The sequence below is a fragment of the Lissotriton helveticus genome, chromosome 8, assembly GCF_964261635.1.
Source record: "Lissotriton helveticus chromosome 8, aLisHel1.1, whole genome shotgun sequence".
NCBI classification, from domain to species: domain Eukaryota; kingdom Metazoa; phylum Chordata; class Amphibia; order Caudata; family Salamandridae; genus Lissotriton; species Lissotriton helveticus.
The window spans coordinates 1,436,857,310-1,436,875,651 of NC_136069.1; the positions used below are offsets into that span (position 1 = coordinate 1,436,857,310).

Below are 18,342 nucleotides of genomic sequence, written 5' to 3' on the forward strand. Positions count from 1 at the left end.
TAGAAAAGTAGACCCTCGCCCACAGAGTGCAGTATGCTTAGGCTGTCTTGTTTTCAGTGTTTATTTTTTGTGGATTTCAGTGTTTTTCAAACAATTTGAAATCTGTTCTTAACAGTGCATTTTTAGCTGTGTAACCCCAAAAATAGACAAATGCTGTATTTTTCCTGTGTTTACAAAACCTTTTGTGTTTTTTTGCAGTGAGTCTTATAAAACAAATATTTAATGTAAATATATGGTGCACTGGCGACAGTGCACTAGAAATACAGGGCCGCAGCAACTGCCACATTTTAAGGCAGTCCGGGCACAAGTGTGACCAATATGTGCCTACTTGAGTCTTTGAAGTCACAGTAGCTCATATCTAATATAGGAAGAGAAAACATTTTGAATTATGCTAAATCTTTGGACAAGTTTTTCCAATTTAGATGGAACAATTTGAAAGACTACATTGGCATGTCAAGTAATGGACCATGGAAGATATGTATCCATGCAAGGCTATTTAAAGTCACTTTTGTGTGGTAAAATGGAGCTACTAGTAACATGCATGCATGCATGGCTAAGACGACATTGGGGACAGTAATAACTCCTGCGTCATTTCTTTCTTTGTACAAATCTGCACTTGCAATATTGTTGACTGTTCAATCAGCAGCCTGAAACAGATGAAATTGAAGCTACTGCTTCTACAGCAGTAATGATAACCATAACTGCCAAGTCAAGGAATGGTACCAATCTTCCTGTGGTAGTTTGAGTAGAGACAACATTTGCATTTTACTTTGATAAATGGATCAGTTGGACAGACAGCTTTGTGCACCACGTGAGAGTTTTACAGTCCACATCATATAGTTGAAGTAGCTGGACAGTTTAACCAGCTCGAACAGTTTCCTTTTCAAAATCAAGCATGCGGGGCGTGGCTTGGCCCGGCAACGATGGCGGCTGTGTTCTAGGTTCGCTCCGGCCAGCCTTCAGATATCCTGCTCACAAATCCTGCCCTGAGCGTCATCACTTGCCCACCGGTTGTCAGAGACCTTACGCTTTCTGTTGGCGACCCTCCGATTTCTTTGGGGGTTCGCGGAGCGTTGTGTGGCGACCTGCGGCGAGGGGGCAGACTGGTGAGCTTCGGTAGAGGCGGAGCAGGGGCCTGGAGTGCCGTGCCTGGCCGAGGCCGTGGTTCTCGGGGCCGGCAGTGGCATGCTGGTGCTCCGGGGCGGCGTGGCGCTTCCCCCATCTACCATCGGGAGGAGGCTGCATATCGGGGGAGTGCCTGGTGGACGACTGCGCTGCCTAGCTCAGTTGCTAGGGCCCTGAGCAGACGGGCCAAAATGGGAGAGCGGGTGCGGTCAGTCGGAGGGCCCGCGGAGGACCGCGGCCATCTTAAGCACCCTGGGCCATGGTGATTACTGCGGGCTGCGTCAGAGGAGCGGCCCGCTGCTGCCTACAGTGAGTGCGGCTGGGGCGGTGAGGCGGCACTGCCGGGGGCGGCCTGGTGTGGCAGCTGGCTAGTCGGGTCGGCCCGTATTGCCCGGTTGTGGAGGAGTGCATAGCGACTGCCCTATTGTGCCATATTGGGACCGAGGTGGGTCCCCCCCAGCGGAGTAGCGGGGCGGCTATCTCTTATCTGTGGAGTGGAGAGACTTGGCGTACCGCCGTCTGGAGATCCTTGGCGTACCGCCGTCTGGAGATCCTGCACTGCCAACGAAGACGTCTGGCCGGATCTGGGGGTCCTGAGCGGTCAGCTTACCGGCCCAGGCCTACGGTGGTGAGTTTGATCCATTGTGGTGTGGGGCTGAGGTCTGGGGGAGTCAGGTGGTGAGGGCGCCTGTTCTCCCCCCTCCCTCCCTCCCCACCACCCCCCTGAGCATATCGCATGGTCCTCCTGTGAGGTGGGGGTGGCAACTCGGGGGGTACTCGGCGGCCTGGTTGGGCCGCGGCGATTGTGGGAGCAGCGGACACTGAACGGGTGGGGCTGTCCTCGCGACCTGGCCCTGGTGCGGTTTGGGGGCTGCTGACGCTCCAGTTGATATGCTCGGACGGCCTGCGGCTGTGAGTCGGTGGTCTGTGCGGGCCACGGTGCACGGAGCGGAGTCCCTTGGTGAAGAGGAGGAGGCGGCCTGTGGACTTTCCTGGGGGGCCAATTGACCTCTGCCTGGCCGGCTTTGACGGGCATTGGAGTGGGGAGTCCTATCGCCTGGAATATCCTGCATTGCCGTAATGACGCGGGATCGCACTGGCGGTGGCCACTCCAAGCAAGGGACCCTGGACAAATTCACGGAGGCGGGCCAGGCGCCTGGCGCAGGGGGGTCGCAGGCCTCAGGGCCCGATAATGCGGCGTTGCTGGCGGCCATATCACAGTCCAGGGACATGCTGGACGCCAAGATTGGGGCCGTGGGGGCCGATGTTGCATTGCTCCGCCAGGACCTGAGGAATGCGGTGGAGAGAATCACTGGCACAGAGACTCTCGTATCTGAGGTGGAAGATGCGTTTCAGTGCTAAAAAAGAAGGTCGCGGCCATGGAAAAAATACAAAAGGGTCTGGTCATGCGGTAGAGGACGCAGAAGGGCGGGCTCGGCGGAACAACCTCCGCTTTGTGGGATTTCCAGAGGGCTGCGAGGGTGATAACGTGGAGCGCTTTTTGGCCCAATGGCTGAAGGGCTGGCTTCCCTTGGACACTCTGTCTCGCTGCTTTGTAGTGGAGCGGGCCCATCGGGCTCTCATGCAGAAGCCCCCAGCAGGGGCACGCCCGCGACCGATCAGCGCCAAATTCCTGAACTACTCTGACCGAGACACCATTCTGCGGCAGGCGAGGGTGAAGGCCTCCCTCACCTATGATAATGCAACTATCCTCATCTTCCCGGACTATATGCGGTTGGTGCAGCAGCAGCGTCAATCTTTCCTTGCAGCCAAGGCCCGTCGCCGTGGCCTCAAGCTCCAGTATGCCTTGCTCTACCCGGTACGGCTGCGAGTTATCTATAAGTCCCGCACGCTGTTCTTTGATTCCCCAGAGGAGGTATTCCAATGGACGGATGAGACGGTGAAAATTCGAGTCAACGCGGCCCAGGGTGGAGAATCAGATTCCTCCTAGAGTGGTGTGGCCCGTGGGGGTCTCAGGAGTCAGCAGCGCCATCGCAGGAGATCGAAATCTGGACGCAGCTCGCACTCTGGCTCTGCGCCTCGTCGAGGAGATCCGGGACCGGAGCAGCAATCAGAAGTAACATGAAGTCTGGGACTCTCGTCTAGAACTGTATGTATGGTCCTCATGGACGCTCAGGTGCATAGTTTCCTGGGGCCGGGAGCCTGCCCCAGCTGGAGTGGGAGGGAGGGAGTGAGAGCCCCGTTTTTATGGGTTGTCACTTGGGGATCCATTGGAGGGGGTGGTTCTTGTTCCCCCGTGGGGACTGGGCTGCGATTCGACCGCGACAGGTGCTTCCATGTTTGGGAGGTACGGGGAGGGGGGTGGAGCGGGGGATTGATGTTTGGGTTTGGGGTTGGGGGGAATGTTTGCGCATGTTTCGCTGCTATAGGTTTCCCATGTTCTATGCATGCTGAGCCACCGGGACACCGGTAGCCTACACAGTAATATTGTCTTATGTCCGCTGCTGGGGGGGGAAAGGCGGGTAGGCCCTGGCTCCTTGCGCATATTGAGTTGGAATGTGCGGGGGTGTTGGACAAGGTGAAACGAGGGGCTGTCTTCCAATATGCTAAGAGGGCTGGGGTGAATGTCCTGCTACTTCAGGAGACTCATCTACTCGGCACGAAGGCACTTTGTCTCCAACGGTTTGGGTTTACCCAAATGTACCACTCGGGATTCACGAGGGGATCTAGGGGGGTTGCTATTCTCATACACCGTCGGGTTTCCTACGTGTACGATAAATTCTGGACAGACACACATGGCAAATATGTTTTTGTGCAGGTGGGAGACCGGGTGACCCTTGGTTGTGTGTATGCCCCGCCACCGTTACAGTGGCCGCTGGTGGAGAAGCTCATGTCCCTTTGGGGTGCCATGCCTGATACCCTCTCTATTATAGGGGGGGGGTTGGAACGATGCAATTGATTTGGGTAGTGATAGGTGGCGGAGTGGGGTGACTGGCGAGGGAGTGGCTATGGGGGGGACCCATTACCAAACTGCGTGCCCTGGTTACGGGCCTAGACTGGACGGATGACTGGAGGTATAAACATGGTTCACGTAGGTAATACACTTATTTCTCCACGGTACACAATTCGTTTTCCAGACTGGATTACATATTCGTTCCAAGGGGGTTGGCCCATAGAATACTGTTGGCGGACATTCTGCCGAGAGCCCTGTCTGATCATTCACCGGTAGCCCTCACATTTAGCATATGCCCGGCTAGACAGCCGTTCCGATGGCGCATGTCGAGGTGGCACCTGCTGCAGGACGACTACAGGGAGCATATGACTAAGGAACTAGATCACTATCTGACCTCCAATGTGGGCTCCGTTGACTCTCCGACTACCCTTTGGGAGGCGTTAAAACCCACTCTGCGGGGTGTCGATATTTTCTGGTGCGCGGCAGCCTGTAAAGAGCGGCGGCGAGATTTAGTGCAGCGCGAGGCGAAGTTGGAGACATTGGAGTGTACAAGTCGGGAGGTGGGCCCGCCAGATGACAGATAGTCTTGGCCCAACAACAGTATACTGCGGTTTTGATGGAGGAGGCGCGGCAGGCCTAGCTGGCCACTCGTAGTCAAGTGTACCAGTGGGGGGGATAAATCGTGCAAGATGCTACACCGCCTGTGCCAGGGCACTTTACATGCCCAACCACTACCTCAAATCTTAGATCTCGGGGGGTGCCCATACTTGAGCCCCCAGCAATAGCTGAGAGCTTCGCCCCGTATTATGAGGAGCTGTATGCGCCACAGGAGTGCTTGGCGGCTGATATGGTCCAGCGATTTATTGATGATCTACCCCCACGTGCGGTCTCGGACGACGTGCGGGAACTCCTGGACAAGCCCCTGTCAGATGACGAATTGGGCACGGCCCTGGGTGAGCTGAACCCCGGTAAGGTGCCGGGTACCAACGGCTTCCCCTGCGAGTTTTTTCGGCGGTTCTACGTGCAGCTGGGTCCGCGCCTCCGCCCGGTTGTGGAGGAGGCGTGCGAGGGCGGTGTGCTCCCTCCGGATTGGTGACACGTGGAGGTGGTGGTATTTTTGAAGCTATGTAGACCCCCGGGGAGTCACGCATCCTACCGCCCGAACTCGCTGCTTAATATGGAGGCCAAGGTTCTGGCTAAGGCTTTGGCCAACAGGCTCAAGCCCCACATTACAGACCTGGTCCATCCAGACCAGGCAGGCTTTATGCCTCAGCGTGCTACTCGCCACAATATTCGGGGCGCCCATGTCGCGATATCGGCCTGGAAGAGCTTGGGGGAACAGGCAGCCCTTTTTTTGGCTGACATGGAACGCGCGTTTGATTCCCTGAGCTGGACATATCTGTTTGCCTTATTGCGACGCCTCAATTTGTTCCTGCCCTTCCTGGCGTATGTACAGCTGCTAATAAAAATAACAAGTAAGGGAGAGAGAGTTGTCACGAGAGGATTCGTACTCCCTAGTTAAGCTTGTATAAACAAAAAAAATCCACCAATAGTTCCTGAAAATTTTCCCTACAGTGGTGGGGAGCACTTAGTTTTTTTAAAATACCCCTCACACACCAAAAGGACCCTTGGTGTCATGCTTCATCATTGGGGTCTTCGCACCCCTCTACGGGATGCGACGTGCTGAGACCTACGACTACACGGGAGCACTTGTTACAATGATTATGCGTGGTGCGTGTGAGGGTTTTGATGTGAGTGAGTGGTGGGGTTTTATTAGTGAGTGGAAAATTAAAAAGTGCCTGGCTCCTGGGGTTGAACTAAAAAATCTTTAATAGGCTCCCGGGCTGGTACTATTAAAAATGCAAAGTGCGAGGTGTCTATGTAACGTTATGTACACCACCTCTTGTGTGCGTCGACATGTTTCGGAGATCAACTCCTTCTTTAGGGCGGGGTGCAAAAACCCCCACCCTACTCACGTTTCACTATGTAAAAGTGTATTTGATATTTACAGAAAAGTGAAAATGAAAAGCAGGCTACAATGTACCTACGGCGGAAAATCCAAAGTAAAATGTTAATTGCATTGCCTGAGGAAAAAGAAAAGAAAAAGAAAGGAACATCAATAATGCCCTCTGCAACTTGTATCTCGCCTGGTGGGGTCACCTAGGAAAGAAATATAGTGTGGGTTGTGCTCACTAGACAGTTGTTGTCATTCTATGAGTGAAAGTGAACCCTGTAATAAAAAAGACACACGACAAACACACATTTAACATAAAACACACGCTCGATTTGTAACTTTGGACCTGATATGGAACAATCATGGATTATTTAGAAGGCATACTTGTCTTATCAATGTTGAAAACCTCATGAGCCTTCTAACGTTGAGGGTGTCGTGCCAGTCTGCAACCTATAAAAAATGACCGGAGTGAGCATGTTGGGCTACTTACATAATGTCATCTGGTCACTCTCAGTTGTTTGCCAATACTCACGAACTCAGTAGGAGTCGGTGTCCATGTATCCCCTCACGCGGCTCTGCTGGGAATGGTGCTCGTGTGCTGGCGTTCGAGTTTTATACTCGCCGAGTGATGTTAATTGCTGCCAATTGACTCTTAAGAGTCCACTGAGGCCGGAAACCAAGGTATGCCCAAATATAGGTGTTCCGGAGTTCGTAGTATCTAGGCAACCCTGGGTGGCGGCCAGGTCTGTTGCCGGAGTTGCTCAGAGCTTACGCGCATGCGCCCAATGAGACCAGATGGTCTTGAGGGCGGAGCATACGCCTGGAACACGGGGGTCAGTTAGGTGAGTCCGCACATGCGTGGGAGACAGACATTTTCCCACCGTATGCACAGCTGCTATACACTGATCTTACGGCTTCGGTGCGAGTGGGGGACGCGGTCTCTCGATCTTTTTCGGTTCGGCGGGGGATGCGTCAGGGCTGTCCCCTCTCCCCTTACTTATTCGCGCTCGCCATAGAGCCCCTTGCGGCGTGGGTGCGCATAGATGCCCAACTCAAAGGCTTTTGGTGGTCTGTGAGTCTGACTGATAAGATAGCGTTATACGCGGACGTGCTTTTTATCTTCCTATACCGGGGGGTTAGCCACCTCGGATGTGCTCTCTTTTTACCAAGCAGCACAACTGTTGGTTTTAAACGACTGCTAGTTCGGTGACAGGGGCGACCCGGCTTACGCGGTCGAGCGGTTTGTCACGGGATCGGCGGCCGTGAATATGCTGTTGTACTCGGCACCGCTTCGGAAGTGCCTTCCCTCTGCTACGCAGGTAGTATTCTATGTCTGGAGGCAAGCGCTGCGCAGAATGGAATGGTGGAACGTGCTCACTCAAGAAACTCCTCTCTGGCGCAATGGTCGCCTGCCCCACATGGACGCGTTGCTGGGCTTCCGGGATGGGACGCGATAGGCATCTCCACACTGGGTGATGTGATGTCAGGCTACTCCCTGAAGTCCTTTCAGAACTTACAAGATGAATTCGGGATGCCCCGATCCCAGTTTTTTTAATATCTCCAGTTTCGACATGCTCTGACGCCATACTTGACTGACCTGGAGCAACTTCCCGAGTTTAGTCCGCTAGAGGCCAAATTGTTCATGGGGGAATTGCCGGATAAGAAACTCTCACGTACATATCAGACACTGGTTCACCACTGCTCCTCCGACTTACACAGACTTAAGTCTGCGTGGGAGAGGGATGTAGGGGACTTGGAGGAGAAGGACTGGGCAGAGGCCCTGGCGAGTCCGAGGGTGGCTGCCATTTCCACTCGCCTGCGACTGATACAATTCAAGTACTTGCATCGCACCTATTTTACCCGTCAGAGCTTGTGGAGGGCGGGCATGGTTGGTTCCCCCGACTGTCTCCGGTGCGGAGGTGGGTACACTTCTACACACTACATGGGGGTGCTCAGCGCTACACAGATTCTGGAGTGGGGTTTTTCGATGCTTATCTGAGGTGTTGGCCTGGGAACTTTCCCGAAATCCTAAATTGTCTCTGATGCATGTTATGGAAGGGGTCGGGGGCAACCGGTACAAGCGTCATTTATTACTCCTGGGCCTTACATTGGCCAAACAAAACATTGCCAAAGCTTGGAAGGCGCCCCAAGCCCCACCACTGGCCGCCTGGAGGAATGGCATGGACTTTTGTATGGGACTGGAGCAACCGATATTCATTGCCAGGGGGTGCCCCCGTAAGCATTTTAAAATCTGGAGGAGGTGGGCTGATTACCGTGGACTGGACTTGGACCCTCCCCCTGAGAGGGCCGCCCTCCTGTCACCTTGACGGCTGGATCTTTGGCAATTCCGTGAAGTGTCTAGATGGACTCGGCATGTTTTTATTGCAGGTGTTTTATTGTATATAGGTATTGGCAGCAGCGCAACGGGGGGGGGGTGTTGCGAGAGGGGGGGGGGGGGTGTTTGTGTTCCTAGTAAAAGTCTGCAGATGCTATTGTTGCTCCACTAATATTTGCAGCAGACTCCGGTTGTCGGAGCTATGCATTATATGTGCGTACAGACAAATAAAATGTGTTTAAAAAAAAAAAAATCAAGCATGCAGTTGGACTTGTGCACTTTTGCCATCTGACCCCTCAAACCCTGATCAGAGAAGTGCTCTCTAATGAATTGTAGTGAGCACACGTAATTCTTGCCTATCTGAGCGCGTATCTGCTAGCACTCTGTTGCAATGGTACACACGGCATTTGCCATTTTTGGAGCTTTTTACAAACCAGCTCAAAAGGGAATTCTTTACTTCAAATTGTTTTGCAAGTCACAGTGGCAACATCGTACAGTTTGCTGAACAGCTGTACTCTAGTTTAGAACTTGACCACATACTTTTTATAGCTAGGGCTTCTGGCATCATTCAAAACAATAATTCCAGAACCCTGACGTTTCACTTTATTATGCCATATACTTGACGAAATTAGAAAAGCTAAAACATCTGGTGTAATGCAGCACTTTTTAAATAGTATTTAGTATATTGTCAACAAGTCCAGCTTTATTTTTAGTAACATTTGATTAATTTCAGCTAGAAACAATTTTAATTCCTAATGAGTCAACTTGCAGGATTTATAATGGGGTTCTTCCCAGTATACACTCTCTCGCTGTATGCATAACCAGTGAAAATCGTGCACAACATGTATGTACAGCCTTCGACCATAGCAAGCCCTCTTGCTCGTTATATATTTGGCTGAACAACAGGCGCTCTTTATAAAGAAACAAAGACTCCTAAAATGCTGCTTTTTCCTGAAGTCTCATCCTCGGGAAACTTGGCAGAGAAATGTTCTGCGAATAACTGAATTTTGAGCAACCTGCCATGATCAGGATGGTCCTAATGGAAATTCTGCAGCGTTATCATTGAAATGCAGCATATGCTTCAAAATCAAACACTTCTCTGCCCATGACATATCGGAAGCTAAATGTTTCCTGACAGCGCGAGAAAACCAATACTAATGTAAGGATTGTTTGCCATGAGCAGGCTAAGGCCCCACGTTTTTTTCAGCTAGGCAAAATGCCGAGGTACACATAGAAATATTAACACATTGAGAATGCTATGTTTGATATGCGAAAAGAGAGAATGGAATGCAGTGAAAGTAGGATTGGGGTACAAATGTAATATAGGCGGCAAAAAAACATTAAAAGCAATCCATGTACTTAAGCTCTTATCTGTATATGAAGTTATGACTACTGCTTCGATTAAAAAAAGCAACACGCAAGAAACAATAAAGAAAGCAAGCATTGGCAAAGCCAATAGGTCATGGGAAACCAAGAGCTATTGGCGTTATTAATGTCAATGTCTTTTAGCCATGTGTTTTGGAGTTGAATGGATGTATGTGGTTTGCTTTTGAAATGTGTGCTGTAAATATGATTCAGAAAAGGGGGTGGTGATGAACAGAGTGCCTGAATTAAGCAGACCACTCTTACCCAGTCCAAAGATCAGGGCTTGATCCATCACCGTTTTTTTAGCTCACTGCACCATCCCAGCTCAGAACTTGGCTATATGCAAATTAGTCTGTTCCTGTCCCAGTGCATGATGGGAACAGGGCAAACCAAACTACCAAGCCAATTCTTATACTGGGAAGGAAACAAGCTTCCGGGGACCAGTTTCTGCCATTTCAGGCGTCGTCGGCTCGGCTTGCTTGCATCCTGATGGTGCAATGAGCAAGGGACTCACATCTGAGTATACCCTTGCACGCTTATGGTGGACAAAATGATTCAGAAAAGGGGGTGGTGATGAATATGAGGCATGATGCGGAGTGGATTTATGTGGAGTGTAATCATGTTACATGATGTGGATTGACATGGAATGGCATTGTGTGGCGTGGAGTGGCATGTGGTGGAGTTTAATTATGTGGTGTTATGAATTATATTGTTTGGAATGCAGTTATGTGGTGTGGAATTGTGTGGCGTTGAGTAGAGTTGTGTAGTGTAGTGGAATTATATGGCATGGTGTGCAGTGGAATTATGTGGAGGGAGTTTGTGTGTGTTGTGGAGTGGGTTTATGTGGTGTGGTGAATTAAGTGGTATGATGTGAACATTTGTGGTGTGGATTGAATGTTTGTGGTGTGTAGCGCAATTATGTTTTGATACGGAATTATGTGGCGTGGAATGGAATTGTGCGGAGCTGAATTTTGTATCATGTAACTGTGTGGTGTTGATTCATGCATTAATCAATGTTTCAAAACTGAGGTGCTGATTACATCCTGCGCATTTAGAGTCAAGCACCTCTTGCCTTCCACCTGCGTGCCATCAGTTTTCATTGCTTGTAGCTGCTCTCCCCCCTAAGTGACAACTTAGGTTCTCCTCCCAGCGTTATCACGTGGCCAAACAAATATCTGAAGCAAACCTTCAAATGGAAGCGGACTATGACTACCTGCGCTGGCTGTAGTTGTTCTTACTTAACAGATGGGACAGTGATGACTATAAATATAGTGCCAGCTACACAGAAAATAGTGAGTTGAGCCCAGAATCCTATCCAAAGTACATAGCGTGAGAGGGAGAGAAAAGTGAATTAAGATCTAAACGTTTGCACCGGAAGCCTAGCCAGTGTAAATAAACAGCATGGTATTGCAAAAAAAAATGGAGAAATTGCACAACAGCAGAAGCAACTGAACTGATAGCAAGGGTACGAACAGGCAACAGCATCTATGCGGAAGAGAAGCTGGCGTTGGACAAGGGTGGGGAGTGTGAAGTCTTCCGTCTATTTTTGGAGCGGTGATACCAAACTCCCTTAGCCCCAGACTACAAGATGTTGGTGGAATTATAGTCTACTAAATGAAATGCATTGTTTTTTTATTGTAACTGGGATTCTGAACTCACATATTTGAATTCTTTCTTATGCGATAATGAAAAAAGAGTTTTGATAAACTAAAATATTTGGTTAAGAGCAGACCATTTAGACGGGTATGCGTGATTTACCCATTATTTCTAGTTTCACTTTGTGCAAATCATCCACGAAATAGGTATCTATTTGTCTTTCATTGTGCTAGTTATTTATTATTACACCTCTTTTCTGCAGTTTTTCTGTAGTCTGAACTCGACCAGAAATAGTTAAGGTGCTTTTTATGAGCACCAGTTAATTGTCACAGGGACACACATTTGTATGGTATTTTTAGGCACGGGAGATAAAGTGGTGTGTCCAGAATCACAGGATTTTGAGCCGACACCGAGACTTGAACCTGGTTCCCCAGTTCCAATGTTAGCATCTGTGGCCATAACGCCACATCCTGTTTAGTTAATTAGGCACATTTATTCTTATTATGCCCAACACTGCTTATGCACTGAGCTCCTAGCCCAAGCTGAGTTATGGCATTTTTTTCGAAGATTGAATAGAGACTATGAGGTTAATTGAGGAGTTACCACAGTACTCCAACTTCCGAGTGCTAAACTTGGACACGCAGTCACTGTTTGAAAAAGTGCTTCTTCAATTGTTGCATCGAATTTTCTGTTTTGAACAGTGCTTATTCTTTGTCAAATGTGTGTGTTAAAAACATTTTTGGGGGTGTGCGAGGGGAGGAACATCTGTTAATATAATGGAGGCCCTCTCGTTGGACGTTTCTTGGCACTTTTATGTATAAGACCATTTTATACAAAATATCTCTAAATGCACCCACCGTATATTAGTATTATTATTATTGACTCCTTTAGTTCTCTACTCAACTTGAAATCCCTAGTTGCAGTCTCAGAGTAAAGCGCTGGCAAATTGGGACAGCGGAACAAGCTGCAATTAACATAGAAAGGGAATGAAAACACTAAGACGCAAGTGGGCAAGTAACAACACAAAACAGGAGAAATGGGTGGACAAGCAACAAACTACATTGGGTGGGGCAAGCAAAACAAGCAAGGACGGGGGAACAATTGAACCTGCCCAAGCTATCATTGGAAAAGCATGGACAACGTGGAAATAAAACCATTTCGTAAACTGTAAGGGATATAAACATGTTTCATTGGAAACTCGTTCTGCATCATTAATGCTGGCCTGGGTGATGGCGGCATCCGCTTAATTTGCTGACCCTGAGGCCGTCAAGTCTTACATATGAGCACTTGAAGGCAGATATATATGAACACTACAATAGTGCCTGGTGTGCAGGGAACGTAAAGTTGCGACGAAGCGAGTGAAAACACAAGCACTAGTGTGGCTTTCTCAAAGAAAAAAGTAGCTCCTAAAACGGGAGAAGCAGATGCAAAAAATAACTTGGTCCATGCTCTGGTTGAGGGCTGAACAGAAGGAGAGGCATGAGGCATGCATGCCATAAAGAAATGGTAGCAAAGGATATGAGCGTGACAATGGAGCGAACAAATGGTAAGCCTATGGGCAGGCTGCAGCCCACTGATTGTAAACATGTCTCGTCTAGACAGCTCAAGCTATGTCTCGTCTAGACAGCTCAAGCGATATCTAGCCGAAATCAAAAATGACTTTAACTTGTAACACACACTCACAGATCAAGGCAAAATGAAATGCAATTGCAGCAACCATATTCCATTTCTCTTCCTGGTAGGTGGGGGTGAGGGGTTAGGTGGATGTAGGGGAGATTGCCCTTCCCTCAAATGTAGGATTAAAAAATGATTAGCCCTATATAGGTCGACCCCTATGGTGACCTATTGGTCGATTCCTGCTTGCCGAACCAATGCTGATGTCCCTCTCTCAAGAAAAATTATACCATTGATGAAATAGGGAGGGGGTGGGATCCCACTGGACGTGGTCTTCACTTCCTACCGACTTCATTGATTGGTTGGGGGAAGACTAGGGTTTCCTCAGTCGCTCCTTGGGAGATGCGACATTCACATCATCTGCACGTGTGAGGTAGTGTGAATGACATGATCATCTTGTCCCCTTCATTCAGGGGTTAAGAGAGCATTTTTTCTGCTCAACATGTTTGCCCACTGTTGTCGGACTAGAGTTTTGTTTGGTGAAAAATTCACTGCATATTGTTTCCAGTCTCTCAGAGGTTAGAGATTTGTGCATTTATGGTGTGATAGCACCACCTGCAGGTTGTTGTGATAAGTTCTGTACATTGAACAAAAATAGTGACCATAAGTGCACGTAAACCAAAAGTACATTTTCATCCTGATTGCACTACAATATATTGTTTCTTCAAGGAGAATGGAAATGGTGATTAAGGTTTAGAAGGTGACCTTGATATATTGTTGGCAAAGATCTCCCTAATACTGAATAAATTATTTTAAATAAATCAGTTCAGTAGTCACCTTTTCAACTTACCTTTCCCATCAGACTTAGGCTGCGCTACGATCGTGGATCTACCCGAAGACGGTCCTCCTAAGAATAAGTGCTCCTCCTATCTGCCAATTTTGCTGATTAACACTGATATTAAGGTCTTGGCGAAGTGTTGGCCGCGCTGCTGACCAGGGCCTTGCCTCACCTGGTCCACCCGGATCAGTGTGGATTTATGTTGGGCCGCAGTACGCGCCACTGTATTAGGAGAGTCCATGTGGTGCTGTCCTGGGTGTCAGACCTGAATTGTACGCTGGCCCTCCTGCTAATAGACTTCACTAAAGCGTTTGACACAGTGTTGTGGGCTTTTATGGATAAGGTTCTTCGTCGGATTGGCCTGGGAGAAGGGTTCTGTCATATGGTTTGGCTTCTTTACCACTTCCACACTGCTCAAGTTCGGGGGAACGGAGTCTTGGCTCCCGCATTTCCCACCGGGCTTCAGGTTAATGAAGGCAAGCCCTGTTTGCTATAGGTAAAAGGCGAGGCTCTGGGGCGTGCCTGGTGTCCTTAACATTCCTACTTGACCCAATTCCTTTAAGTATCTAGGGGTACACATGTCTCCTCTCCCGGATTTGGCCTAGGCCCTTAATTTCTGGGGCGTTGACTTGTGGCTTGACTGCGATCTTGGTCACTGGGCCACTGACCCCAATGGGGCAGACAGCCCTCTTTAAAATGGTGTGCTTTCGCGATACTGGTACGTGCTCAGTAATTACCACTATCACATCCCCCCCATAAATGGTTTCACTCTTTGACACTGAAGATTACCAACTATGTGTGGGCTTGGGCCCTGCATAAGGTGGTGTTTCAGTCACTCCACAAGGGTCCTTTTTGAAGGCAGCCTGGGTTTTGTCGGCTATCTACTTGTACTATCTGGAAGCACAGCTGGTGCCGGTTAACGACTGGTTTGCGGGGGTGGGATGAACCGGCGTACATGCCTGCAAATACACTTGCTGCGGATAGATGGTCTGCTTGATTTTTTTTTATTTTTTACATGAAGCATGTCTACTGGGTACTTTTGTCTTCCTGCACAGGTGTGTTTCTTACCTGTTGGAAGGCGGCCCTTTGCCTAACTAGTTGGAACCGCCACCTAACCGCAATAACCACCCTTATGACAAGAAACGTGGCTTGATCAGCTATCTGGTTTGTGCCTTGGGACAGTCTTAGGATCTAATACCTCAGAGATGTTTATAAAGGAGAGGGGGCGGGGGTGGGTGGAATATTATGTCATTCCAGGAGTTGAAGGTCCAATACTCATTGACTAATTTGCAGTTCTTTCTGTATCTCCAATTGCGCCATCGCTTGCTGGCTCACGACTTGCCGGAGAACTCTTTGCCTTAGTACAGCCAGTTGTTGGAGAAGATCTTCTAGGGGAAGCTAGGTAATGGGGCGCCATCAGCGATTTATAGATCACTGGTGATCCACGCCCCAGATGGCCCTGAGATGGCCCGCCAGAGGTGGGCGTCCTGGGTGAGAGACTTGGATGAAGACGACTGGAGAGAGGTTTGGATTGCGCCGAGGGAGCTGGCGATTTCGGCGAGGCTGCGTATAATACGGTTTAATGACTTGCATGCAGTATATCTCACTACAAAGTACTTTTGCTCAAGTGGCATGCACACAGTGTGCGCTTCCCGCAGTGGACCTCTATCGTAAAGCCTGGTATTGTCCTTTGTTGAGGCCATCCTGGAGGAAGGTGGGTCATATCCTTTCGGCTGTCTAAGGCCGGCCGCTGAAGTTAATGCTGCGTATTGCCCTGCTTGGGTTGTTGGATTTGGGGTGGGGTGGTGGGGTTGGGGGAGGGGGTAGGGAGGACACACAGAGCTGAGCGTGTCTTTCAGAGGATGGGTTGCCTGGTTGCTAAGCGGGATGTAGCCCGTGCATGGAAACAACGAAAGCTGCCGACTGTTAAGGGGTGACATGCAGGAGTGGACTGGTTGGCCCACCAGGAGAGGCCAGTTTTTGAGTCTCATGGCTGCCCTAAGAAGCATGAGCGCATATGGGGAAATGATGCAGCAGCTCCTATGGGTTATCCAGCTGATATCACATTGTTGCACATTACTAATGTTTGGGCTTGTTGCTATCCTACATGTATTATGATTATACCTTGCACTGTGTGATGCTGTATTTTACCACAAAACTCTCGAAGTTGTTTACAATTTTTTTAAAAAAATCAGAATATCATTGATACCCAATTCTTAAAATGTAAATGTTGGAGAAAGTGAAATTTGAAGATGGTGTACATCTTTTGCCACGTTTTTTGTTTTGGGTTTTTTATGCTGGCTGTCTGTTGTCCAAAAGCAATAGCCAATTCCGGGATCAGCTACTAAATAATAATAATATAATAATGCACAGTAACTCGACTACCCTCTAGCGCCATATATTGTTTCTCCCCATTTGTTACTAAAACATTTGAAATAGAACAGTAGTTTGGAACATTCCATGTCTAAAAAGTAATAGAATTGAATGCCAACTTGAAAGGTTGGTAGCCACACTGTTACCAAGTGGCTCACCTAGGACAGGTTTTGATTGTGCTTGCTTCTTATGATGGATGATTTATCTCTGGTGGGTTATATCAGCCAATTGGGACAGACAAAGTCCAGGATTTTAGCAAGCATGTAAAAAGCTTTTGGCACAAATGCACATTTAGATACAAGAGTGCCTTCTCTGTAACAGAGTGGTCAATTGAATCTCGAGGTTCCTTTAATAATGACCTGAGATCAAAGGACAAATGAAGCACATGCTAGATGGATCGATTATGTTGTATTTTGTTTGATTCTTCTGCTGTCATGATGCTTCTGTTGGACACCAGGCCAAGAGCCATGTCGGCGGATGCCTACTTACAAAGTTTATGCCAGATAGCAAATTACTCATTCTCAGCTTTTATCATTTATGATTTCCAGGGTTATAGCTTTGACAATATAGAAAACATTTGAAGTTCTGATAAGATACAAGCTTGGTTTTCAAGCCACCCTGAAGCTTTCTATTGATCCTGCAACCATGTGCTGGAAGAATCTCAGAAGCTGGCACTAGTGGCATGAACGAGTGTAGGAGAATGAGGATTCCTGAGTCTTGTGGGTGAGATGTTCCAGTTTGTGTACGTAAAATCAATTTGTATGTGTTGATATACTGACATGACCTTCATGCAATGACTGAATTATGGATGAAGTGCCATCTCAATCTCGTTAGTTTTTTTGTGGGGCTTCAGTGGTAGAATAAAACACACCTTGGGAAGCAGCCTCTTGATGGTAATCTGTCTGATTTGTCATCTGGTCCGATTTGTTGTCTTTAAACAAATGTGTTGGCACAAGACCAAATACAACAGCTCCTGCTATATATGGATATTATAATGAAAATTAACTGCAACCTTGCCTTCTAACAAAAAAAAAACATGGTTTCCCCCTTACTACATATCTGTGGCTACAGTTTATAAAGAATGGCCAGTGAGTATACCCCTTCACTCATCTATACTATGCATCTGCATCAGGACGCCACATATTGTTGCCTTTGCTCTGGTTAATATCAAGCATAGATCATGGAGTGCGACATTAGTTGCTGGTAATCTCAGTTCTTTCATATGGGAATATTCATTTAACTTCTATTAGGATAGTAACAAATGTTACATTCAAGATCCTGCTCCTTGACTCTGTCTTTATTTAAGTTGTTCCTTTGTAAAAGGGCCATAAAAATGTATTTCCTTCTGTTTTAATAACATTAAAGTTTAAGTTCAGCCGACATAGCCGGTAGACAGGTTTGCTCTAATAGCCGGTAGACATGTTTGCTCTCAAATGTTTGATTTTGCAAAAGAAGATTAGATCTTCTTTAGTTATCATACATGAACAAGACTGTTCTCTATGTATTTATTATTTCAATGAAGATGATGGAGCGCAAAGATTACAACAATTCTTCTTTCTTACGCATGTGTCTTTACTAGATCCAATATTTTATTTATGTCGATTAGAACACTGCATTATATTTAGGAAAGCATTCCATTCTGTAATCAAAGCCCTCTAATGTTTGTAGCTCTTGGTACATTTCTAAATTTGCACCTCATCTGATTGACTATAAAAGTGCAAGATAAATATGCATCTTAGCATGTATACTTTAAAACCTTTTCTTTGTGTTTGTTTTGCAGCATTGTGGAGCAAACCTATGCAACTGCAGAGTATGTGAGCCAGGCCATTGACATAAATGAACCAATTGGAAACCTCAAGAAACTTCTTGAGCCAAGGCTTCAGTGCTCCTTGGATCCACATGAAATATGTCTGCAGGATATCCAGGTAAGGGAAGAATGTGTATTTGGACCTGGAAGGGTGCCTTTCTCTCAATTGTTTTGTTTAAAGAAGTGTGCTGGCCCAGGGCTAACACGATGGCTCTGTTTTAAAATGTAATCTCTCCTTGTTACCCAACCCCACAGCCCTCCTAAAAAATACACATTTGTCCTTGTTTGACGAAGATGCCATTTCGCTGCTTGGTGCGTCTGTTTTGCATAGGTTTTTTAAATCCTATCCCCTGCTGCTGGGGGAAAACCTTTTCAGATCAATAGTTGGTGAGGTTGTTCAGGCCTTGGACTTTAAGCAAAA

General features: G+C 47.9%; 1 protein-coding gene across 2 annotated transcripts in view; it reads left to right on the top strand.

Moving 5' to 3' along the window:
* GABPA (GA binding protein transcription factor subunit alpha) overlaps positions 1 to 18,342 on the top strand; it is a 301,636-nt gene that overhangs the window by 53,813 nt on the left and 229,481 nt on the right. For both annotated transcript variants that reach the window (XM_078658370.1, XM_078658369.1), the window contains exon 3: positions 17,895 to 18,039. In XM_078658370.1, the coding sequence (XP_078514496.1) occupies positions 17,895 to 18,039 (145 nt within the window). The remainder of the gene's footprint in view (positions 1 to 17,894; positions 18,040 to 18,342) is intronic.